Raw genomic sequence first — 26,071 nt, 5'->3', positions numbered from 1 at the left:
CTTTCAAAACTTCAGTTTGAGTGACCATTTACAATAATGTATCCAAAATTGATTCCGATCATAAGTATGAATCTCCAAATATCACCCAGAAACCAATATTTAGTGACAGCTAAGTGGCAGACAGGATGACAGGGCAGAAACATAATACTTGTACCCTTAGTACTTGGTAAAATGGGGTATACCTGTATAAGAAAACATTTCTAATTTAGTAGTGACGATAATGTTAAAATGTTAAAACTATATTTATGTCTTCTACTTCCAAATTTACTGTAACGTGAAAAAAAATCAACATTGACATTAAAGGAAAGAGACCCACAATACAAAATTTGTTTCTTCTAAAATTTATATGATAATTTTTTAGACAATTAGACATTTCATGGCAATATTTTAGATATTTACAAACAGAATTAACTCTTAGATAAAATTAATGCTTACAGTCTTTCATCAGACCTAGAGTAAACCTGCAACTGATGTTCTAAATGTTGTCTTCTCTGTTCCCTACAAGTACATGTATAACAAGTTTTGTAATATTTATGTCTTTTATTTTAGGGTAATTTCACTGGTATACAATGTTCAAAGCATTATATTAACTTACATGAGCTTGAAAGTATACTGTAAAAGACATTATTCCTTCATATTTGTTGAATACATTAAACTAACTTGTCATATTATAAAGTACCAAATATAGCAATACTGTCCTTTTACAATTTGTTTTATAAGCACCAATTCTTTTAAACAACATTGCAACAGCAATTATATCTGTCATATCTCACATTCAAGGGCATTTTAATTTTATTTGCTAACAAGTGCAATATCATTTCATATATTCAGAGCCTCTTTAGAACCTACAAGATTTGAAAGGCAAAGTTAGCATGCTAAAGTTTTTCAGCATGAACATTTTTTTTTTTAATTCTAAAATATTCAAGATTGTATGTATTGTTAAATATCCCACAATATTGTATTTTACAAAGGAATCTGTGGAAAATTTTTGGTAAGATATTAAACATGTATAACACCTCTATAATACACACTAGCTACCATCATGGTGATGAATGTTATACAAGGTCACTTAATTTAATTCAGAAAGAAGACCATACCATAATCATAGGAATTTTACTATTTCAAAGTTTTACTTCAAAAAGGGCCTTAAATGAATGAGGAATCAGAACTACTTACATGTGATGACAAGAAGCTTACTTTCACCAATTCTAACAACAGTGTAATTTTTTATGTAAATTAATCTAATATAAAAATAAGAAGATGTGGTATGATTACCAATGAGACAAAATGCAACTCTCCACAAGAAACAAAGCATACAAAAAAACTAATTAAAATACCAATGACAAAAAGTACAGATCTGAGAGTACTGGCAGTTTAAACTGAAAGCTAGTTAAAAGCCAATAACAACTAATAAAAAAATTATGTATTAAATACTTGTTATATGTTTTAAATATCAAGTCAGTTTAAAAGCTCTAAGAGAGCTCATGTTACTATGTTTAATTGAACATATCTCTTTAAAAGGGATTGGGGACTTACACATTGATCCAGAAGATAAAAAATCAGAAAAAAATGAGGATAACAATATAAAAGCAAAGATACTAGTTGATTACTTTTCCAGTGTATTCACTGAAGAACCAGACAGACAAGTACCAATACCAGAGCAGGTGCCAGTAATAAACTTAATGTCAAAACCAATAATTAGGGAGGAAACAGTTCTTAAATATTTAACAAAGTTAAAAATAGATAAATCACCAGGTATGGACAAACTACATCCAGCAAAGCTGTTGTGCCTAATTTTTAACTAGTCAATTGATAGTAAATCAGTTCCAACCGATTGCAAAAATGCAATGATTAGTGCAATATTTAAGAAGGGAAATAAGTCACTAGCTAAAAATTTCAGAACAGTCAGCTTGACATCAGTTGTATGTAAAATAATGGAAAAAATACTATGGGAATATACATGTATAATAGACCAAATGGAAAATAAATAAACTGTTTTCTAAAAAGCAATATGGTTTTATTGCAGGGAGGTCAACTGGATTTGATGTTATTGATAAGTAGACAGAGGCATTAGATCAGGACCTAGAAACAGATTGCATTTATACCAATTTTAGGAAAGCATAAAAGATTACCAAAATAAATAACTTTGGAAGAGAAGACCACATATTAGGATGGATCACAAGCTTTCTATATTATGGTAGACAACAAAAGGTAATGGTAAATGGTGAAGAATCAGACTGGGCAAACGTAACATCAGGGATTCCTCAAGGATCAATGCTGGGCCCTCTGCTGTTTGTAATATATATAAACGACCTACCTGACTAAGTAGATTCAGATGTTTACCTATTCGCAGATGACACCAAGATGTTTAGAATAATAAAAGATCCAAAAGATAGCAATATTTTACAAGAGGACCTAAACAAGTTGAAGCATGGAGCGATAGATGGTTTTTAAAATTTCATCCCGAGAAGTGTAAACATATGAAAATTTCTAAGAAAGCAAACAGCAGCGATCAATTACCTAGTTACAGTCTACGCAGTAAAACAATTACAAGGGTCAAGAAGGAAAAAGATATAGGAGTCTTAATCGACTCAGAAGTCTCATTCAAAAATCATATAAGTATAAAAGTCAATAAGGCCAACACAATCTTTGCGGTCCTCAGGAGAACATTTAAATATTTGGGTACAGAGACATTCTTACCATTGTATAAAACTATGGTAAGAACTCACCTGGACTACGCAAGTTCAGTTTGGTCACCATACAAGAAAAAAGATATTGACAAGATAGTTCTAAGAAGGGCAACTAAACAGCTACCAGGCCTCAAAGATATGAGTTATCCAGAAAGATTGAAAAAACTAGGCTTACCTACATTATCACACAGGAGAATTATGAAGAGGGGATGTGATTCAATGAAGCATTTAAAATTGTAAATGGCTACTTATTAATGATAAGGAAGCAAGCTCTTTTCTATCTTTTTTAAACTTGCCTTCAAAAACCGGTTAGACAAACATTGGATAAATGAAGAGAAATATGAGGAAGTCAAAAAACTAAAAGTAAATCAAATAAATTAAATTATGAATCTGGTGAAGAACTGTAAGGATCCTGTACTAGAAATCATCTTTAAGTAACTCTAAGTATTAATGAATAAGATGAACCTAAACTGGTATCGGGTCTGTTCACTCCAATACACGTTCGCCCCCTGGGTTTGTTCGCACCCTATTTCTATTCAAATACTGGTTGAATTATTAGATGTTTTAATATCAAAATATTTAAATTTTCATTAATAAAAATTCGGGAATTTTTAAATGAAATATTTTTTTTGTGATTTGATGATTAATTTTTCAGTGTTAATTAGGTATGCATTTCCAATTTCCATTCTCTATTTCATTTTATGATTACTGTTAATTGGTATTTACATAGCCAAATTTGGTATTATTGTTCTGTGTTTGAAAATCATGATTGTCGTTATAACTAGATTTGATGTACATGTATATACAACATGCAGTTAGCTTGGCATGAACTCGGGTATGAATAAATAAAATCAAAGAAGATTTGGTATCTTTTGCCTTTTTTTTTTAATACAAGTCTTAGATGAATGAACTTTGCCTTAATCTTCATGACAATCTTTTATTCATGATTCATTTCGTCAAAATAAATAATAAAACACTACAGGAAACAATACATTTTAAGAATATTACTTTTTTTTTAGGAAACAATACATTTTAAGAATATTACTTTATTTTTTAGGAAACAATACAAAAAACTTATTTATAGCAATACATTTACGATGCAGTCCGGTAAATCGGCCCACATAAGGCTTTGATCGTATGTATTTCTGCTTTAAAATTATATACAAATTGTATCAAATTTAATATAAATCGATTAGCTGACAAATCAACTTTGAGTAGTTTATCTCATTTCCCAAAAAATATCTGAAATAAATTTTAAAATCAACAAAACAAGTGGGTCATCAATGTTTTTATCGGAAATGTGTTTGTCCGGTAAATCCGTCCATGCACAATAAATATGTATGGAGGGCCAGTTTATCACAAATTTATGAAAGGAAAAGTGATCTGTTTATTAAAAGACCACTTATAGAGATTCCAGATAATCCCAAAAAAAATTTCAAGTCAGAAATGAGTTTTGTAAGCAATAATATGATTATCTTAAGCTTTAGAAACTGTATCAAATATATCCCTAGATATTTTCGTAATAAAGGATTTTTCTTTAAAATTTGACATGCAGTGATGATAAGTACAGTTCCTATGAATAAAAGAGCAGACGAAATATTCACGGAAATGACAATTACGGAAGAAATGGGAGTGGGCGGGTTTACCGGACGGGTTGAATTACCGGACACTATACTGTACTTATACACGATTAAAAATGTATTGAACACAAAACATATAAAAAGGATGTGAACTTGAAAGGGGCGGAAGTGAATGGGAGCGAACATGATTTTGGGCGAACGGATCGGGATTCACCTAAACTGGAGTAGTGACAAGTCAAGACAAGAAAATTCAAATATTTGATTAATCTGATATATTTGCATTTTGTACATAATAGTGATTCTGAAACTATTGATTTGAAAAAGAAAACAGGTCAAGCATTTAAAAAAGTCATAAGAAAATCTGTCTGTGATTTTTATAGATAAAAGTTATTAAAACTAAAACTAAAAGTGGCCTTATCATTGATAGTTATATTTTGAGATGCATATACATAAATAGAACAACAAATAGCTTTCCAATATGAAAAAACTATGATGAATTTAGAGTAAATTGATTGTCCTGTGATTTAAACATACTGTTCACACATAAAATCTTGCAGTTCTTTCTGTTTTTGGTAATATTCAACATTCGAGGACGCCATTTGCAAACAAACATGGGCGAAACGAAACTCCCATACAAAAGAGTCTCACTTTGGATTACGCTTGTATCAAAAGTCATTTTAGTTCTACGGAAGAAGGAGAGCCCAATGCCCTTATGAACAATTTAATTTATAACAATGATTTTTTTTATAATTGAAAGACACAAATAATTTGGAAATTTAAGTAAAAATATATAATCACCTTATTTCATGTTCTTACGATAAATTATAAAAAGAAGATAATTGGAATGAATGACATTCTCACTTTAAAAAAATCTAAAGATGCACTTTATACAAATTCATATTTTTTACATTTACCAAGGACGTATATTAGTTATACATCCTTGCATTTACATTATTTTTTTTATCAATAACTGTATAGCCTGGTTGACTGAATCCTTAATAATTTTGAGATGGTCGAAAAAAAATCTCGGGCTCAGCTCTTAAAATAAACCACCAATCGTTGTTGAGGATAAAAATAGTTGTGACAGCATGTATTTATAAATTCAGATTCATTTATTGAAATACGGTTTTCGTAGAAAAAAACGTCAAAAACGACACGCTGGAAAATAGCAAACATTTGAATAATGTGTTGAAGAGGCAAACTCACAAGTTTATGATTGTTAGAAGTAAATAATAGTAAGTAACTTTCTTTTTAATCGTAAGAACATGAAATCTCCATGAAATAAGGTGGTTATATATTTTTACTTGATTTTCCAAATTATTTGTGTCTTTCAATTATAAAAAAATCATAATATTTGTTACACCAGGATATACTGTTCCCAGGTTACACATTACTTTGCTCATCATGGGCTCTTCTTTGGAATACAAATATTTTTTATCTCATCTTTTAATGGAACAATATGGACTTTCTGTTTTAATAATATAATGAATGACAACATATTATTTATAGAGATTGAATATTTTGTTTATTGTGGGTATTTTTCTTATACTTTTAGAACCCCATTCTATCACCATTCTTTAAACATACACACAAGACAATAATTGTATACCGTAATAATAATAAGACAGAGTTCTTAAAATCGGTGGTCCTAGGGGAAAATCTGCTGGTCCTTACTATTATTTCTATTTCAAAATGCCAAAATTGTGTCTGTCCTCATTTTTAGTAAATTTCAAAGGTTTTGGCTTATATCTCAAAAACTAAAGCAGTTACAAAATATCTGACAGTTGGCGATTGGCCAGCTAAGGTCTATCTCCTGCAGGACTATCAGAAAAATCAAATCATCTATTTTGGAGTTATTATCCCTGAAATGTCAATTTAGTTTGCAAATTTCATAGTTTTTATATGCCCGTTTACGGGACATATTATGGTATACCGTTGTCTGTCCGTCCGTCTGTCTGTCCGTCCGTCGTCGACATGTCGGACATTAACTCAAAAACGCTTTAACCAATTTGCACAAAACTTTGGTGAATTGTTTATATCTATTGACGTGAGCTCCCTTTGGTTTTTTATAAATTTCAGATTTTATGTTTCCGAGTTGTGAGGTTTTATTCATTAAAAAAGGGGGATTTTCCAGTTTTCTGACAATCACTCCAAAATGCTTTCAGCAATTTGCAAAAAATTTTGGTGAATTGTTTATAACTATTGACATGAGATCTCTTTCCATTTTCTTAAATTTTAGATTTTATGTTTCTGAGTTATGGGGTTTTATTCATTAAAAAAAGGGGCAGTTTACAGTTTTCGGACAATAACTCCAAAATGCGTTTAGCAGTTCTCATGAAACTTTGGTGAATTGTTTATATCTATTGATGTAAGCTCCCTTTCCAATTTTATAAATTTTAGATTTTACGTTTCCGAGTTATGGTGTTTTATTCATTAAAAAAGGGGGTATTTTCCAGTTTTTCGGACAATACCTCAAAAATGCTTTCAGCAGTTCTCATGAAACTTTGGTGAATTGTTTAAATCTATTGACAAAAGCTCCCTTTCAATTTTCATAAATTTCTGATATGACATTGAGAAGTGATTGAATTTTATTCTTTGAAAATGCGACGGGCATATCATGTGCTCATGGCACAGCTGTTTATTGGTATTATCTTGATAACTATTACAGATAACGAGAAATTTAAGACAGCAAAAAATAACCAGAACAATAAGATAGAGACGTCAACTACCACTAGGGAAAGGTAGAAAATATCCCTGCCTAAAATTCTTGACCATAATCTTTCAGCAATATTTGCAAAATATCCTTTTCTTACGTACCATAATCTTGTTTGTTTTAGGACAATAACTTGAGTATAAGTCTATGGATCTCTATGAAATTGTGCCACAAAGTTCCATACCAAAAAAAGGAAAGTTGGGATTGATTTTTAGGGTTATGGCCCTAACTATAACTGTTCAGAAAATAGGAGCCAAAAACAATATTTTTCTAAAACGTTGTATAAATTGCTTATTTCTTGTCCATTTTCAATAGGCTTGAATTCTTAGGGTTCTTTAATAAAATTAGGCTAAATCTAACTGTGTGTTAAGATTTTTTTATTTGACCGCAAAAATTTGCTTTAGTATAATGCTATCATGTCATCATTGTTGTCATCAGCGTCGTCTTCATCCGAAGACACATTTGGTTTCTGGACAATAACTTAAGTTTAAGTGAATGGATCTCTATGAAATTTTACCACAAGGTTCAATACCACAAGGTTCAATACCACAAAAGGGAGGTTGAGATTGATTTTGGGAGTTATGGTACCAACAGTTCAGGAATTAGGGGCAAAAAAGGGGCCAAAAACAAGCATTTTTCTAGTTTCCAGACAATAAGTTGTGTTTAAGTGTATGGATCTCTCTGAAATTGTACTACAAGGTTTCATACCACAAAGGGAAGGATGGGATTGAGTTTGGGGGTAATTGCCCCAAACATTCAGGAATTAGGGACAAAAAAGGGGCCAAAAACAAGCATTTTTCTAGTTTCAAGACAATAACTTGTGTTCAAGTGTATGGATCTCTCTGAAATTGTACTACAAGGTTCCATACCACAAAGGGAAGGCTGGGATTGAGTTTGGGGGTAATTGCCCCAAACGTTTAGAAATAAGGGGCAAAAAAGGGACCAGAAACAAGCATTTTTCTAGTTTCCAGACAATAACTTGTGTTGAAGTTTATGGAACTCTCTGAAATTGTACATTTTTCCCAAAATGAAAGTAATCTTTAAAAATTTTTAAAATAAATTGTGGTGGGGAGGATTTTTTTTTCAAATTTTTTTTGGGAGTTCATATTTTTCTTCAAAATTTTTGAAATTCACAATTTTTTTTCAAATTTTTTTTGGGGGGATTTTTTTTTCAATATTTTTTTGGGGGTTCATACTTTTCATCTTCGTGATTTTTCAAAAAAAAAATTATTTGAGGGGGATTTTTGGGGGTTTTTTTCCCAAAAAATTTCCAATTTTACATTGATTATTTCTGATTTATATATAAAAGCAACAAATACTGATATGGCAGGAGATACACACCAAACAGTGTGTGTAAATTATTATATATAGCAGATAAACTAAGTATTGTGCAACAGCACAGTATTGTGCAATAGCAAGAAATCTTCAATTGAAAATAAATACAAATCTTTTAACCAATTTCAATAGGATTAATTAAGTCTTTAATTTTTGGGGGTTCTAACCTTGTATTACTATTTTGGATATTGGGCCCCATTTTTAAATTGGTCTACATTGAGGTCCAAAGGGTCCAAAATTAATCTTTGTTTGATTTCATCAAAAACTGATGATGAATTATTGCAGCTCTATGATATGCTGAATCTTATTGTGCACATATATTTTTTATTTTGGGCCCTGTTTTCAAATTAGTCCATATTAAGGTTTGAAGGGTCCAAAATTGAACTTTGTTTGATTTCAACTAAAATTAAATTTTTGGTGTTTTTTTATATGCTGAATCTAACCATGTTGTTAGAATTTAGATATCAGACCATACTAGGTAAATTAAATGTCCCATTTCAAATTTTTAAGATCTTTGACCACATTTATTTTGTGTCAGAAACCTATTTTATGTCAAAAATTTGATCACAATCCAAATTCAGACAGTATCAAGCTTGAATATTGCTCGGCAAAGCATTTTATTAGTTATTGCCCATGTACCTTGGATAGATAAAATATGTGCAACACGGGGGAGAAAAGCTGATGAATGAAATTTTATTCCACCGCTACCAGTGATGAAGTAAAATAATCTATTTATTTGTATATTTCAGGTAGATACAAAATAACTTTAAAATGAAATTTGGAGGACAATTTGTGTTTACTGGTAAACAGGAGGATGAGGAGGTAGCAGAGGATATAGAGGATATTATTGAGGAGGTTGATGAACAAAACCTTGAAGCAGATACTGATGAACAGGTACCTGTCTGCTTTGTAAATATTAATACAGTAATAAAAACATAAAAAGGAAACATAGTCAGGTGATGATAAACTGATTCCAAAACACATCATAGAATCACATTTTACAAAAGATCATGCCATCATTTAGATTAAAAACAAGAAAGACATTACATTGAATCATTACATCTGTCCATTTAGATGAAAATCTGGATCAGTTCTATAATTTTAGTATGAAGAAAACAAAATGAAAAACATATAGACTTCCTGATATATGCTCTTCTAGTACACAGTGGTGAGTGATCATATCTATGGGGTTAATATTTCCTGCCAGACTTTAGCAATTGACCCTGTTCCTAAATGCATAATTTTTACATTCAGTTGTTGTTAACCTGCCTTAGTTTTCCAACTAGCTCTACTATTGAACAGTGAGCCATGATCACACGCTGCAATAGAAAGAACATTTGGCAAATGTATTAATAGTCTAAAAAATTATTTTATTTTATGATTTCAGCAATGTATTTTAGATATACTGGACACAGCTGGTCAAGAGGAATATTCTGCTATAAGGGATCAATATATAAGGACTGGAGATGGGTTTATGATTGTATACAGTATCAACGATGTTCAGTCATTCCAGGAAGCTGAAGCAATATATAATTTTCTTTTAAATATAAAAGATACCAAAACAGTCCCAGCTGTAAGTTTTACTAACAACAGTCAATACCAAAAACTGTAAAATATTACCATGTTCATAGATTTAGTGTCTCATGTTGTAGGATAGAAATGACAAAAAAAATCACTGATGATAATACTATGTAATTCAGACAACAGGACTTTTTTATGTTATCATTATTACTTTTGATATAAATTTATGAGATGTTCAAAAGTTAAGTACTACATCATGTTCATGTTGAAACCAAGAATTAGTATATTAAGGAAAGTCTGTATGATCTGTCCATCCACCTTGTAATTGCAACTCATCCTAAACAACTAGATGGATAACTTTACACAGTTGTAAAACACTGCCTAAGGATGTGCATAATGGAATATAATCCTTGTCCAACATGTTAAAAGGGAGATATCAAACTAACTTACTTCAGTTGTCGTCGTCGTCGTCGTCGTCCGAAGACACATTGGTTTTTGCACTCTAACTTTAGTTTAAGTGAATGGATCTCTATGAAATTTTACCATAAGGTTCAATACCACAAAAGGAAGGTTGGGATTGATTTTGGGGGTTATGGTACCAACGGTTAAGGAATTAGGGGCCAAAAAGGGGCCAAAAATAAGCATTTTTGTAACTTCCAGACATAACTTGTGTGTTAATGTATGGATCTCTCTGACATTGTACCACAAGGTTCCATTTCACAAAGGGAATGCTTGGATTGATTTTGGGGGTAATTGCCTCAAAATTTTAGGAATTAGGGGCCAAAAAGGGGCAAAAAACAAGCATTTTTCTAGTTTCATGATAATAACTTGTGTGTAAGTGTATGGATCTTTCTGAAATTGTACTACAAGGTTCCATATCACAAAGGGAAGGATGGGATTGAGTTTGGGGGTAATTGCCCAAAATGTTTAGGAATAAGGGGCCAAAAAAGGGGCCAAAAATAAGTATTTTTCTAGTTTCCAGACAATAACTTGTGTTCAAGTGTATGGATCTCTTTGAAATTGTACTACAAGGTTCCATACCACAAAGGGAAGGCTGTGATTGATTTTGGGGGTAATTGCCTCAAAATTTTAGGAATTAGGAGCCAAAAAAGGGGCAAAAAACAAGCATTTTTCTAGTTTCATGATAATAACTTGTGTGTTAGTGTATGGATCTTTATGAAATTGTACTACAAGGTTCCATATCACAAAGGGAAAGCTGGGTTTGAGTTTGGGGGTAATTGCCTTAAACGTTTAGGAATTTGGGGCCAAAAAGGGGCCTAAAAACACATTTTTCTAGTTTCCAGACAATAACTTGTGATCAAGTGTATGGATCTCGCTGAAATTGTACTGCAAGGTACCATACCAGAAAGGAAACGCTGGGATTGAGTTTGGGGGTGATGAATCATAAGGGGGTTCAAAAAATTTGGGGGAGGGATTTTTTTTTCCTTTTTTCCTTTTTTTTTCTTTAAAATTTTCTGTTTTTAATTGATTATTTCTGATTTATATATAAAAGCAAATAATAATGATATGGTTTGAATAGGTTAATTAAAAAATTTTAAATTCTTAGACCACATTCATTCTGTGTCAGAAACCTATGCTGTGTCAAATATTTAATCACAATCCAAATTCAGTGCTGTATCAAGCTTGAATGTTGTGTCTATACTTGCCCCAACTGTTCAGGGTTCGACCTCTGCGGTCGTATCAAGCTGCGCCCAGCGGAGCATTTTATTAACTCTTGTTATATTTTCAAAAATGATACATTTAGAAATACATACACATTAGATTTACTACTAAAATAATATTTTTAATAGATACACCTTTATAGGGGCGTTAATAGGGGTTACTGGCTCTACTCCTTTACTACCTTTAATATTTCAATAGATCAAATGTATTCCCTTCAATATTTCAGTTTGTGGTAATAACTGCTTCCTAAATGGGTAGACAGATATTGAAGAAATTATACACGGTTGTAGAACCCTACCTAAGGATGTACTTAAGGGAATATAATCCAGTCCTGCATGTAAAAGGGAGATATTTGAACAGACTTACTTCAATAGTGCAATATGTGGTAAAAATCTGTAGTAAGCCCAACTTCTCTTAACAGCTGGACAGAAATTGATGAAAATTTACACAAATTACTGGTTAAAGGGGAGATAATCAAATATATTACAATTTAGTATTTCAATTTGTGATAATAACTTATAAGTGCAACTCCTTTCCATGGGTATACAGATATTGATGAAATTCTACACAGTTGAAGAACTCCACCTTTATAGGGGCGTTAATAGGGGTTACTGGCTCTACTCCTTTACTACCTTTAATATTTCAATAGATCAAATGTATTCCCTTCAATATTTCAGTTTGTGGTAATAACTGCTTCCTAAATGGGTAGACAGATATTGAAGAAATTATACACGGTTGTAGAACCCTACCTAAGGATGTACTTAAGGGAATATAATCCAGTCCTGCATGTAAAAGGGAGATATTTGAACAGACTTACTTACTTCAATAGTGCAATATGTGGTAAAAATCTGTAGTAAGCCCAACTTCTCTTAACAGCTGGACAGAAATTGATGAAAATTTACACAAATTACTGGTTAAAGGGGAGATAATCAAATATATTACAATTTAGTATTTCAATTTGTGATAATAACTTATAAGTGCAACTCCTTTCCATGGGTATACAGATATTGATGAAATTCTACACAGTTGAAGAACTCTACCGGAGGATGTACATAAAGAAATAAAATCTGGTCCTGCATGTTAAAGGGAAGATAATTGAACTGACTTATTTACTTCAATAGTGCAATATATGGTAATAATCTCCCTAAGAATAACTCCTCGTAAACAGCTGTAGAGATATTAATGTAACTATACACAGTTGTAGAACACTAGCTGATGATGTGCATAAAGATATAAAACTGCATGGTTATGGCTAGTTTGCTGTTAATGATGTTCCTATGAAAACAAGTCAGATCTGTCTGCTATACCAACAATTTTACTTTTTTTTTTTAGCAAATAAAATTTTCTTAGGCTTTAAATTTCTTAACATCAAATTTGCAATTGCATTAAACCTAAAAATCACTTACAGCAAGGATGACTTTTGGAAATCCAGGGTAACATTTTAGTGCCAAAAAAGTAAGGGAAGGCTCCAGGGATTAAGCACCTTCTTTGCCCAAATGACTCTCTGTCCCTGATTCATGGCCAAAAAAAGGAAAATCCGTTGCCATAATTATTCCTATTACTATGATATTAGATATACTTCATTAGAAATATAAAAAGATATGAGAAGTAATAAGAATTCATAATAAATTAAAATATCAAAGGCTAAAATATAAAAACAGAACAAGTACAATAAAATGATCTGTTTAAATCAGTAAAATATCAAGTAGTTTCTGCTCCATAAATACTAACTGTAAAATTTTAATAAGTTTCACAGAAAATGATAGAAATATCAGTTTTTATTTCTGAATGAATGAAGCATAAAGCATAGATTTTAAAATGAAATTCTTATTTTTATTATGTAAAACTTAAATGAGAGATATAATTGTCAGTCTTCCCTTCACAATTGTTTCATTTCAGTGTATTGGATAAAGTGTCTATTAAATGTCAGAATAAGTAAACTAAATGCTTTTTAATTTCAGATTCTGTGTGGAAACAAGAGTGATCTTGAAAGTGAACGTAAAATCACAACAGAGGAAGGGTCAGATTTGGCTGCCAGACTAGGAATTCCCTTCCTTGAAACGTCAGCTAAAACTGCTATCAATGTAGCCAAAGCCTTTGAAACATTAGTGAAAGAAATCCCTGGAACTGCATCTTCATACAAAGTATGGATAATTACATGATGTGTTAAGGGCTATTCCATTAAAATGTATGTGGGAGGGTAGGAAGGGAAGTTTAGTTATTGAATGTGGGTCATGGGTCTTTTTTCATTATGCGTCTAATACCATTATGCAAAATTATCTAAAAAATGGTTCTTGGTTGTAGGGATATTTTGAAAGTCCCTTCCTACCCTCCCACATACATTTTAATAGAATAGCCCTAATTCACAAATTAACACTTACACAAACTTGGTAAAATTTCTTGCCAGTCAAATAAGTTTGGATTAATGATACAAACTTCAGTTTTAATTGAAGTTTAATTGACTACAAATAGAAAGAGTAAAACTCTTAGTGCCAAGGCAGGTTAAGACCAAAACATATCTGCATAAACACACTTTCACATAACAGCTATATCAAAGAACATTATAAAAGGAGATGGGACTTCCATGATCTCAGTTCAATAATAACATCTTGCTTTCCTCTTATTTTTCTATTGTGAGGTCTTAAAAAAAGGCTACCATGCTTGATGATTTCACATTGCATAGAAAGAACAGGATCTTTTTTTGCAGATCAGTAGACAAAAGTATGAAATTTGCCTCCTTTTTATACGACCGCAAAAAAATTTTGCGGTCGTATATTGGTATGACAAATGGAAGGCTGGGATTGAGTTTGGGGGTAATTACTCCAAGGGGGGGGGGGTCAAAAAAGTTTGGGGGGAACTTTTTTTCCAATTTTTTGGGAGGGTTTATATTTTTTTCTTCAAAATTTTTGAAAAGCTTCAAGAAGAAATCTTCAATTGCACAGTATTGCGCAATAGCAAGAAACCTTCAATTGCAAAGTATTGCACAATAGCACAGTATTGCGCAACAGCACAGTATTGCGCAACAGCACAGTATTGCCCAAATGGAACAGTATTGAGCAATAGTAAGAAATCTTCAATTGAACAGTATTGCACAATACTCAGTATTGCACAACAGCTCAGTAATGCGCGATATCAAGAAATCTTCAATAGCACAGTATTGCACAATAGCACAGTATTGCGCAATAGCAAGAAATCTTCAATTGCACAGTATTGCACAATAGCACAGTATTGGGCAATAGCACAGTATTGCGCTGTGATATTGCTCAATAGCAAGAAATCTTCTATTGCGCAATAGCAAGCAATCTTCAATTACACAGTATTGCACAATAGCAAGAATCTTCAATTGAAAATAAATACAAATCTTTTAACCAATTTCAATGGGATTAATTTAAATTCTTTAATTTTTGGGGGGTTCTAACCTTGTATTACTATTTTGGATATTGGGTCCCATTTTTAAATTGGTCTACATTGAGGTCAAAAGGGTCCAAAATTAAACTTTGCTGAATTATTGCGGCTGTATGATATGCTGAATCTTATTGTGCATTTAAATTTTTTATTTTAAGCCCCGTTTTCAAATTAGTTCATATTAAGGTTTGAAGTGTTCAAAATTAAACTTTGTTTGATTTCAACTAAATATAAATTTTTGGTGTTTTTTTATATACTGAATCTAACCATGTTGTTAGATTTTGGATATCAGACCATTCTAGGTAAATTAAATGTCCCATTTCAAATTTTTAAGACCTTTGACCACATTTATTTTGTGTCAGAAACCTATATTATGTCAAAAATTTGATCACAATCCAAATTCAGACAGTATCAAGCTTGAATATTGTGTCCAAACTTGCCCCAACTGTTCAGGGTTATGACCTCTGCGGTCATATCAGGCTGCACTCAGCGAAGCATTTTATTCTAATTTTAGTTCACAGTTTAAAGTGTATGAACATTATATAAAGTAAAATAATTATTTGATGTTGATAGGTAGTTATCAATGGTAGTGGAGGTGTTGGGAAATCCTGTCTGACAATACAGTTCACATCAGGATATTTTTTGGCAGACTATGATCCAACTATTGAGGATTCATACAGAAAAATGATAACTGTAAAAGGAAAGAAGAAAGTGCAGAAAAGTAAATCAAAACCAGAACCACCACAAGCTGCTGGTGTGTCTTCTAGGAAAGACCAAAATAGAGGAATGCTGTCCTCTTTGTGGCGTACATTGAGTGGATCATTTAGACGAGGAGACAGAGCAGCATCAGCTCCGGTTAGAAGACAAAGGCCAGCAAGTACAGGAGATGTCCCTGTATATAGGGGTCCTAAAACAAAGTCCAAAATGAAAGTGAAGAAAGCTGATACAAATGTATTGTTGCTGTCAATGAAAGATCTGGAAGATGAGTCGGACATAGCTACAGGTGATCCTGTGACATGTGAAAAATGTCAAGCTGTGTTGTCTTGTGTGTCTAAACTCACACAAGAAGAAGACAATACTAAATGGATTTGGTTAGTATTGTATGTTATAGGACTTACTTCAGGCTTTGCAGTCATAAAACTATCGATGATTATCGTACTCAAGACTCAGAAATCAACCAATCAAATTATTGGATTTGGTGTTTGGAGCACAAATTTTGTACTCCAAGTACTGAGTAAAGTTTTATGACCAAAGGCCCAGTACACCAGTACTCATATTCATTTCAACTGCAATTATCAGTTTACTGTTACAGATACAAAGATAATAGCAAAAATTACTGTGGATATTACTGTATATGTTTCTTTAATGCTAGATAGATACAAATTGTATGTGCAATAAGCAAAAGCTTTGTGATGCTGTAATCACATACATTGTAAAACTACAGGTATGTAAACTTAACATGAACACTGCATATAAAATATTTTGGACATTGTAACTGCTTATTATAATGCATGTACACTTTTTGCATATTTATATAATTCACCTCTGCTGATAAAAAAAAAAAACTTGAATTTTTTGCATTCAAAATATCACTCCTTTCTCATATAATAGACCAAATAAGTTTTTGTTACATTTGAAAAATAAATTTTGATATCATGGAGTCTGGCCCTAACCCTAACCTTTAAAAAATGAGGGATCAAGTTCACAATTTTTTGTACCTGTAGTGAGTTTTGTGGAAAAGAAAATATCATTATGGGCCTAGCAAAAGAGGAAATACCAACCAAAGAGACATATGATTATGTACTATTTGTTCCGGATAAAGTTGAAGAGGAGGAGGCCACTGGTGAAGTAGCAGATGCTAAACCAAAAGGACCTAGTAAAGGATACCAGATATACTGTATGGATGTGAGTGGTTCAATGGACCAGAGTACAGAGATGTCCAGAGTTACGTGTGAGTTTCAGCTCTATAATGTATAAATCTATAAAAAAAAAAAAAAAATCAAATAAGAGTAATGTATTTCATGAAAATAAATGGTAAATCACTGAAAAATATTCTGTATTTTTACAAATAAAAGATGTAGGGTATATGTGTATATCAATGAGACAGCAACCCAATACAATGTAACATTAAACAAAAATTTACAAAAAATATATCATTTACAATAAAGTACCATGAAAACAGACACTAAAGCTTTTTCTTTCAAACTTTAGCTTTTTCTTTGGATAAAATGTATTTTCAACTTGGTTACCAGTAATTGTCCCCAGCGCAAAGCGTCGCAGGGGACATAGAAACACCAGGCATCCGTCCATCCGTTTGTGTGTCCGTATGTCCGGTCTTGTTAGCGCTCTCACATGTACAATTCTTTCCAGGTGTTTATGAAACTTATATCATAGGTTTATATCACCAATGTCTTGAACGAGTTCGAAAATCTTTTTGGGATCGTATAATGGTATGATGTCGTCGTCTGCGTCGTCATCCGAAGACACATTTGGTTTCCGGACAATAACTTTAGTTTAAGTGAATTATTCTCTATGAAATTTTTAAAGAAGGTTCAATACCACAAAAGGAAGGTTGGGATTGATTTTGGGGATGATGGTCTCAACTGTTTAGGAATTAGGGGCCCAAAAGAAGCATTTTACTAGTTTCAGGATAATAACTTGTGTATTTGTATTTTGATTGCTCTGAAATTGTACCACAATGTTTAATACCACAAGTAGAAGGTTGGGATTCATTTTGGGAGTTATGGTGCCAACAGTTTAGGAATTAAGGGCCAAAAGGGGCCAAAAACAAGCATTTTTGTAGTTTCCAGACAATAACTTGTGTGTGAGTGTATGGATCACTCTGACATTGTACCACAAGGTTCCATATTACAAAGGGATGTCTGGGATTGAGTTTGGGGGTAATTGCCCCAAACATGGAGGAATAATTTTTTTAAGGGGTTCATATTTTTTTTCAAAATTTTTCAAATTTCAAATTTTTGAAAAGTTTCAAGAAGAAAGAAGAAACCTTCAATTGCACAGTATTGCGCAATAGATTTGTAAGATCTTTGACCACATTTATTTGTGTCAGAAACCTATATTATGTCAAAAATGTGATCACAATCCAAATTCAGACAGTATCAAGCTTGAATATTGTGTCCAAATTTGCCCCAACTGTTCAGGGTTTGACCTCTGCTGTCGTATCAGGCTGTGCTCAGCGAGGCATTTTATTTTTAAGAGAGTTATGCCCCCTTGGAAATATTGATTATATGGAAAATTGCATCATTAGCACTCTCATGTCTACAATTTCTGCCAGATTTTTACGAAACTTGTATCATAGGTTTATATCAGCAATGTCTTAGACATAATCGAAAATCAGTGCCGATCAATTATTTTCAAAAGAGTTATGCCTCTTGGAAATATTGATAATATGGAAAATTGCATCGTTCGAAACTTAATTCATAGGTTTATGTCAGCAATGTCTTAGATATGACCTGAAATCAGTGCAGATCGATTATTTTTAAAAGAGTTATGTCCCTTGGAAATATTGATTATATGGAAAATTGCATTGTTAGCGCATGTGTACAATTCTTGCCAGAATTTTAAGAAACTTATATCATAGGTTTATATCATCAATGTCTTTGACAATTTCGAACATAAGTGCTGATCAAATATTTTTAAAGAGTTATGCCCCTTGGAAAAATTAATTAGAATGGAACTTGCATTGCATTTGCTCTGAAACCCTCATTTCTCTAAGATATTTTGTTTTTGAGAACAAAAAAACATTTTTTTTAGTTATTCCCGTTGGATAGATAAAATATGTACTACGTGGGGGACATTGGAACTCTGTTCTTCTATTTTCCCCAGAAGCATTGTCCCTTCTTAAAGTAAATTCTATAGAAAGTTGAATTGTAAATGCTCTCATGTGTACAATTCTTACCAGATAGTTATGAAATTTATATTAAAAGATTTATATCAGCAATGTCTTGGACAATTTTGAAAATCAGTGCCAATTAGATATGAGTTGTGCCCCTTGGAAATATTAATTATATTGAAAAATGCATTGTAAGTGCTCTCAAGCCTTCATTTCTCTAACATATTTATAAGAGTTTCAAAGAACCAAAAAATTTTCTTTTTAATTATTGATTGCCCTTGGACAGATAAACTATGTGCAACATGAGGGACACTGGAATTTATGTTATTATATAAGTTAGAATGTTTTGTTAACAGCTGAATGGCGAAGTCAGCGTGATAGAACAGCATATGGAGCAGAATACATCACCAGATTGGCAGCCATTAAACAAGCATTGAACAGGTATCCTTATAAGTAGTAAAATTTAAATCTTAATGAAACATATTGAGATATAAAGTACATTTTGAAATGCAACCGATTTAAGCATGTTATTTAATTTCATTATATAATTTGTAACCGCTTAGTGCTTCTTCAAAATGTATTCAAAATGAAACTGCAAACATAAAAGAAACATATTGGGAATGTTTTTAAATAAATATCTAGGGAAATTTAATAGATATTTAATCCAACTTATTTTGCAGATATTTTCTTTTTAATTTAGTCTTTTACAGCAGATTTTGCAGCAACTTAGTTTGGCTATTTCTAACATTTTTGATGTACATGGGTCAATTTTTTACACTTTTGCCACAATCTATAGTTTCATTACTGTAAATTCAGAAATTATTGGGTGCATTTATTATTGCGATTTTGTCATTTTAGGCTAAAATGCGATTTTAATTTTTGAGATATTGAGAAAAATCCTTTTTAATTCATATAAAAAATTTCAAAATGCGAGTTTAAATTATTGCGATTATACCCCTGTTGCATTTTTCGCAATAATAAAAACATCCCAATAATTTCTGAATTTACAGTATTTTTGACTTGTGAAAGTCGAGTGAACCATACCTTAATACCTAATGTTTTTTGTTATTTGGATGGCAGATCTTTTTTGTTGAATTTATCCATAACTGAGGACTGTGTTGTTTGTAAATGGACATTTAAAGCAAAATCATCTGACAAAAAAAACCAACAACATTATTATGTTAAAAGATCATGACAGGAACAGTTCTTTAAGAATTATTACTATCAACCTTATACTGATGCTGATAAATTTGTCTTTTTCCAGACAACTTGAAAGACTTGAAATAGATCAACCTGATAGGAAAGTTCAGCTAATCAAGTTTTCATCAGATGTTGATATCTTTCGACATGATGGAACCCAGCATAAATGTAAATGCAACTTCAGTAATTATAACTCACTGTTAGATGAAGGAAAGAAGTTTGCTATGGATATGACAGTACCTCCCATTTCAGAATCCTGCAGGTATGTATTACTTAGAAATAGCTTGAACTTCAACAGTATCTTATCCCCAGCTTAGTATATTTCTAGGATTTTGATTGGTTAACGCACGACGTTATAAAACCCATAGCCCCTGGGTGTTGCTAACCCATATACCCGGACGTTGCTACCCATTACAACGGGGAACATCACACGCGTTTTCATTAGTTCCATGGTTGTTCCTTGTGAAATATCTAATTCTGTAGATTATCCATGATGTCTGTAATTAAATATTTAATCAACCAACGATTTTATCTTATTATGTCGATCATTTGCACTCATTTTAGTAAATGCATCACTTGGCTGCCACATTGTCAATGAATGAGACTACTGACCAAGCTATGCAAATGACCCACGTTGACGTCACACCGTCTATGATGTAACTCTCACAACATTGAGAGCCAAATTCGACCCATTCCCGTTTCTCTGTCTCTGGATTAAAAACGTCTTATATTTGACTACCTGTAGGGTTCTACCAAAGCAAGTACCCTACACCCCGTTAAAAATGTGTCAAATTCCCAAATTTCAATAAAAGATTTTTAAAAATTGAAAAAAACGTTGCTTTCACGTTACATTTTGTGGTTGAATTTCTCCAAAAATTGCAAGATTTGGACTAAGACCGGGGATAAATTCGTTATCTACGTTCATATCCGTAGATATGAATATTTTAACACCCTTCAGTACCCTGTACACCCTTCAGACATAACTTATATTATCTACTGTGGATTCATTATTATTCATGGAATATCAATTTTCATGGATTTCATAGGTAAAGGTTAACCACAAATTTATATGTTCAATGAAGTACACATTTTCTATAGGTTTGTATGCACCCCTTGGCAAAACCACGAAATCTGATATCCACAAAAAGCACAAATTTTCCTCAATCCAAAAGTAATATGTAACTTGTATTTATGTTGTTTACTAATCAATGTTGCCAAAAAAATAGTAAAACTAATATGATATTTTCAGTACTTTGACAGCTAAAGTTGACTCCATGTGTACTGAAGGTTGTACTGCCCTTGGGCCTGCTTTGTCTATTGCAATGGGTATTGCAAAGGGAACAACTGGATCAGAAATTGTCCTGTGTACGGATGGAGCTCCCAATCAAGGTGTTGGAGGAGGAACTGATAGTTCAGAATCAAAGGAACAGTTTTATAAAAAGGTTAGTAGGCTGTCTATGATAAATAAAAAATTCTTCTGAAAAAGTTAGAACAAAGCAATTAAAAATATAAAGCATTGCCAGTAAACTAACCAAGGGGAGGTTTCATAGTTGAGGAAATTCATTTTTTTATGAGAGCTTATGTGACTTATTCATATGTTAATTCCACAATGCTGAATAATAAAAAAAACTATAAAATCCATCATTTCATTGAGACAATTGGTAGATGGTTGTCTAAAACTTTAAGAAAAGATAAGAAAATAGGGAGGATGGTAAATTGGTAATATCTTTTGTACGTTATATATTTATGATGATATGAAGATATTTTTATTTTTTGCGGTTGTATATTGGTATGACATTGGTGACGTCTTTGTCATCCGAAGACACATTGGTTTTCGCACAATAACTTTAGTTTAAGTGAATGGATCTCTATGAAATTTAAACATAAGGTTTATAACCACAAAAGGAAGGTTCGGATTGATTTTGGGGGTTATGGTCCCAACAGTTTAGGAATTAGGGGCCAAAAAGAGGCCCAAATAATTTTTCTAGTTTCATGACAATAACTTGTGGAACAGTGTATGGATCTCTCTGAAATTATATCACAAGTTTCCTTACCACAAAGGGATGGTTAGGATTGGCTTTCGTGGGTTATGGCTCAAACCGTTTAGGAATTAGGGGCAAAAAAGTGAGAAAAAACAAGGGTGTCCTGGTTAATGGACAATTACTTAAGTACAAATTACAGTGTAAGGGAGGTGATTCAAAAACTACTTTGAATTACCTCCCTTACACTGCTTTTAAATTATGTATAAAGAATTTTTGTATTGTCTTGAGATGATTAGCTGTCAATTCTTTTTTATACGACCGCAAAAAAATTTTGTGGTCGTATATTGGTATGACGTTGGCGTCGTCGTCGTCGTCGTCCGGCGTCGTCGTCCGGCGTCGTCGTCCGAATACATATTGGTTTTCGCACTCTAACTTTAGTTTAAGTGAATGGATCTTTTTGAAATTTGACCATAAGGTTAAATACCACAAAAGGAAGGTTGGGATTGATTTTGGGGGTTATGGTACCAACAGTTAAGGAATTAGGGGCCAAAAAGGGGCCAAAAATGAGCATTTTCTAGTTTCCAGACAATAACTGTGGAACGGTGTATGGATCTCTCTGAAATTATACTACAAGTTTCCATACCACAAAGGGATGGTTAGGATTTGCTTTGGGGGGTTATGGCTCAAACCGTTTAGGAATTAGGGGCAAAAAAGGGGGAAAAACAAGGTTGTCCTGGTTAATGGACAAATACTTTAGTACAAAACATAATTTAAAGCAGTGTAAGGGAGATAAATCAAATACATCATTGAAATTATCTCCCTTACACTGCTTTTAAATTATGTATAAAGTAATGGTTAATGAACAATAAAGATAATCTAAAACAGTGTAAGGGAGGTAATCCAAATTCAACGTTTTGGTTACTTCCCTTACACTGCTTTTAAATTATGTTTAAAGAAATGCATATTTATAAAGGAAGACCAGTAAAAATATCTGCAAATGTTTTCATCTTTTTTTTTTACAAAAAAATCCATATGAAAGATTTGACACTATATTTTTATTAATTCTATTATAAAATAGATTAAGTTAGCACTATGGTAAATTTAAATGGGTAATTATGGTTGCCAACTCCATTGGAAATTTGAATTGAGATTATGACCATATCTTGAGGGAAAGAATTTTTTTGGGGGAAAAAGGGGGGGGGGATAAAAAGAAATTGTGGGGGGCCAATTTTTTCTCATTTCAGATTTCAGAAATTAAAAAGAATTATTCTTCAAATATTATTTTTTTTTCAAATTTCAAATATTGAAAAATTTCAAGAAGTAATCTTCAATTGCACAGTATGGCGCATTAGATTTGTAAAATCTTTGATCACATTTATTTATTTGTAATGCCGAATCTAACAGTGTATTTAGATTTTTAATTTTGGGTCCAGTTTTCAAATTGGTCTACATTAATGTCCAAAGGGTCCAAAATTAAACTTTGTTTGATTTTAGCAAAAATTGAATATATGAGGTTCTTTGATTTTAACAAAAATTGAATTCTTGGGGTTCTTTGATATGCTGAATCTAAACATGTATTTAGATTTTTGATTTTTGGCCCAGTTTTCAAGTTGGTCCAAATTGGGGTCCAAAATTAAACTTTGTTTGATTTCAACAAAAATTGAATGTATGGGGTTCTTTGATATGCTGAATCTAACCATGTATTTAGATTTTTTATTTGTGGACCCCGTTATCTAATTGGTTCATATTGAGGTCAAAAGGGTCCAAAATTAAACTTTGTTTGATTTCATCTAAAATTGAATTATTGGGGTTCTTTGATATTCCAAATCTAACCGTGTATTTAGGTTTTTAATTTTGGGTCCTGTTTTTAAAATTGGTCTACATTGAGGTCCAAAGGGTCCAAAATTAAACTTAGTTTGATTTTGACAAAAATTGAATTCTTGGGGTTCTTTGATTTGCTGAATCTAAACATGTATTTAGATTTTTGATTATGGGCCCAGTTTTCAAGTTGGTCCAAGTTGGGGTCCAAAATTAAACTTTTTTTGATTTCAACAAAAATTGAATATATGGGGTTCTTTGATATGCTGAATCTAACCATGAATTTAGATTTTTTATTTGTGGGCCCCGCTATCAAATTGGTTCACATTGAGGTCAAAAGGGTCCAAAATTAAACTTTGTTTGATTTCATCAAAAATTGAATTATTGGGGTTCTTTGATATTCCAAATCTAACCGTGTATTTAGATTTTTAATTTTAAGTCCCGTTTTTTAAATTGGTCTACATTAAGGTCCAAAGGGTCCAAAATTAAACTTAGTTTGATTTTAGCAAAAATTGAATTCTTGGGGTTCTTTGATATGCTGAATCTAAACATGTGTTTAGATTTTTGATTATGGGCCCAGTTTTCAAGTTTGTCCAAGTTGGGGTCCAAAATTAAACTTTGTTTGATTTTAACAAAAATTGAATATATGGGGTTCTTTGATATGCTGAATCTAACCATGTATTTTGATTTTGGACATTGGACCATAATAGGTAAATTAAAAAAATTCAAGTTCTTAGACCACATTCTTTCTGTGTCAGAAACCTATGCTGTGTCAAATATTTAATAACAATCCAAATTCAGAGCTGTATCAAGCTTGAATGTTCTGTCCATACTTGCCCCAACTGTTCAGGGTTCGACCTCTGCGGTCGTATCAAGCTGCGCCCCAGCGAAGCATTTTATTAGAAGTTACTATTTTAATAATTTTAAAAATTCTAAGTTCTTTGACTACAGTTAATCTGTGTCAGAAACCTATTATGTGTCAAATATTGAATTACAATCCAAATTCAGACCTGTATCAAGTGCGAATATTGTGTCCATTTTTGCCCCAACTGTTCAGGGTTGGACCTTTGCAGTCGTATCCAGCTGCGCTCGGCGAAGCAATTTATTACTGTTTAAATAAATTTTCCTTTTCAATGAAATATTTTGTATTGGTATTATAGGTTGGAAACTACGCTAGAGAAAATGGTATTGTGATATCATTGTTAGCAGTACAAGGAGAGCCTGTGGAGTTACAGAAAGTATCAAAATGTGCTGAGATCTCTGGTGGAACTATTAATGTCCTGAATCCACTGGAAATGATCAGACAGTTACGTTTGATCTCACAAAATTATGTTGTAGCTACAGCTGTTTCTATTGCACTTCAGCTTCATCAAGAGTTAGAAATTGATGATACTCGTTATCCTAAGGTATTACAGCTGAGCTCTGCCAAAACAAATAAATGAATATAATTGATTAAGAGAATAAAAGATGATATCAACCTATTAAATTATTTTTGCTTTTTTTTTTTCAAACTAAGGGCAGCAAATATTGTATATTTTTGATGTAATATGTTTTATTTCAACACTGTTGCAGTTCGTGATTTGTGCTTTTGGCTTTCCAGGCTTTGGTCTAGATAGTATCTAATGACGATTACTGTGACATGTTGATCACATGGAAATTATATTGTATGTTTTTATACCCCACTTGAAAATAAGTAAAAAACAGTGAAATTATAGATGATGTAAACTGGCTTATGAATTGACCTTAGGTCTAGGCATAGTTAATTGTGTGCCTGGCATTGGGAAGGTTTATAAAACAAGTCAAATTTTATTTCCCAGCAATGGCTGTTACTTTAAAGAAGTTACTATTCAGGAGTTTTAAATTGATTTTTATTGAATAGAGCATGTGCAATTTACATTTCTTAGCTGTACCAAAAGTTTTCTATTTTTTTGTTGTTGTTTCAGGGCAGTAGTAGAGTTGTTAAAGAGGTTGGAAATGCCACCAAAGACACTGATATTATATTTAAATTCAAGCTTAAAAATCCTGGTAAAAAGTTGGATGTACAGAGCCTGCCATTCCAAGTAAGCATAATCTTAATTATACAGTCAGAAATAGATAGACCTTTCTCAATGTACCGTAGATAGTTGCCCACTTAAAATTTAACTATACAGTACAAATTTCGCGAAAGGCTTCCCAAGCTCCGAACACCAAGTTTTTTCTTGGTGTGACACCAGGAAACTCCGACATCCCTCCCTAAATTCTCAGAGAAATTTGGGAGTATTCCCTCCGACTTCCACGTAAATTCGCTACCT

General features: G+C 32.3%; 2 protein-coding genes across 12 annotated transcripts in view; one reads left to right on the top strand and one right to left on the bottom strand.

Annotated features, from left to right (window-relative positions):
- LOC127698388 (centrosomal protein kizuna-like) overlaps positions 1–4,893 on the bottom strand; it is a 39,454-nt gene extending 34,561 nt beyond the window's left edge. For 8 of the 9 annotated variants that reach the window (XM_052201824.1, XM_052201831.1, XM_052201825.1 and 5 more), the window contains exons 1-2: positions 4,805–4,893; positions 436–498 (exon numbers count right to left, since the gene is read on the bottom strand). In XM_052201824.1, coding sequence (XP_052057784.1) covers positions 436–498; positions 4,805–4,869 — 128 coding nt within the window. In that variant the 5' untranslated portion in view covers positions 4,870–4,893. The remainder of the gene's footprint in view (positions 1–435; positions 499–4,804) is intronic. The other variant, XM_052201832.1, reaches the window with a different exon arrangement.
- Positions 4,894–5,346: 453 nt separating this feature from the next.
- Positions 5,347–26,071, top strand: part of LOC127698387 (circularly permutated Ras protein 1-like) — a 40,150-nt gene continuing 19,425 nt past the window's right edge. For 2 of the 3 annotated variants that reach the window (XR_007980814.1, XM_052201822.1), the window contains exons 1-11: positions 5,347–5,505; positions 9,068–9,212; positions 9,706–9,891; positions 13,484–13,666; positions 15,501–16,018; positions 16,652–16,878; positions 19,137–19,221; positions 20,045–20,242; positions 21,230–21,422; positions 24,941–25,186; positions 25,724–25,840. Coding sequence is in view for 2 of the 3 variants with exons in the window: in XM_052201822.1 (XP_052057782.1) it covers positions 9,090–9,212; positions 9,706–9,891; positions 13,484–13,666; positions 15,501–16,018; positions 16,652–16,878; positions 19,137–19,221; positions 20,045–20,242; positions 21,230–21,422; positions 24,941–25,186; positions 25,724–25,840 (2,076 nt within the window). In the remaining variant the exon portion in view is untranslated. Of the gene's footprint in view, positions 5,506–5,535; positions 5,557–9,067; positions 9,213–9,705; positions 9,892–13,483; positions 13,667–15,500; positions 16,019–16,651; positions 16,879–19,136; positions 19,222–20,044; positions 20,243–21,229; positions 21,423–24,940; positions 25,187–25,723; positions 25,841–26,071 lie in introns of those variants that run through there. The other variant, XM_052201823.1, reaches the window with a different exon arrangement.

The sequence above is a fragment of the Mytilus californianus genome, unplaced genomic scaffold (assembly GCF_021869535.1).
Source record: "Mytilus californianus isolate M0D057914Y unplaced genomic scaffold, xbMytCali1.0.p SCAF_4, whole genome shotgun sequence".
Lineage (NCBI taxonomy): Eukaryota > Metazoa > Mollusca > Bivalvia > Mytilida > Mytilidae > Mytilus > Mytilus californianus.
This window is presented reverse-complemented; position numbering and strand designations above follow the sequence as displayed.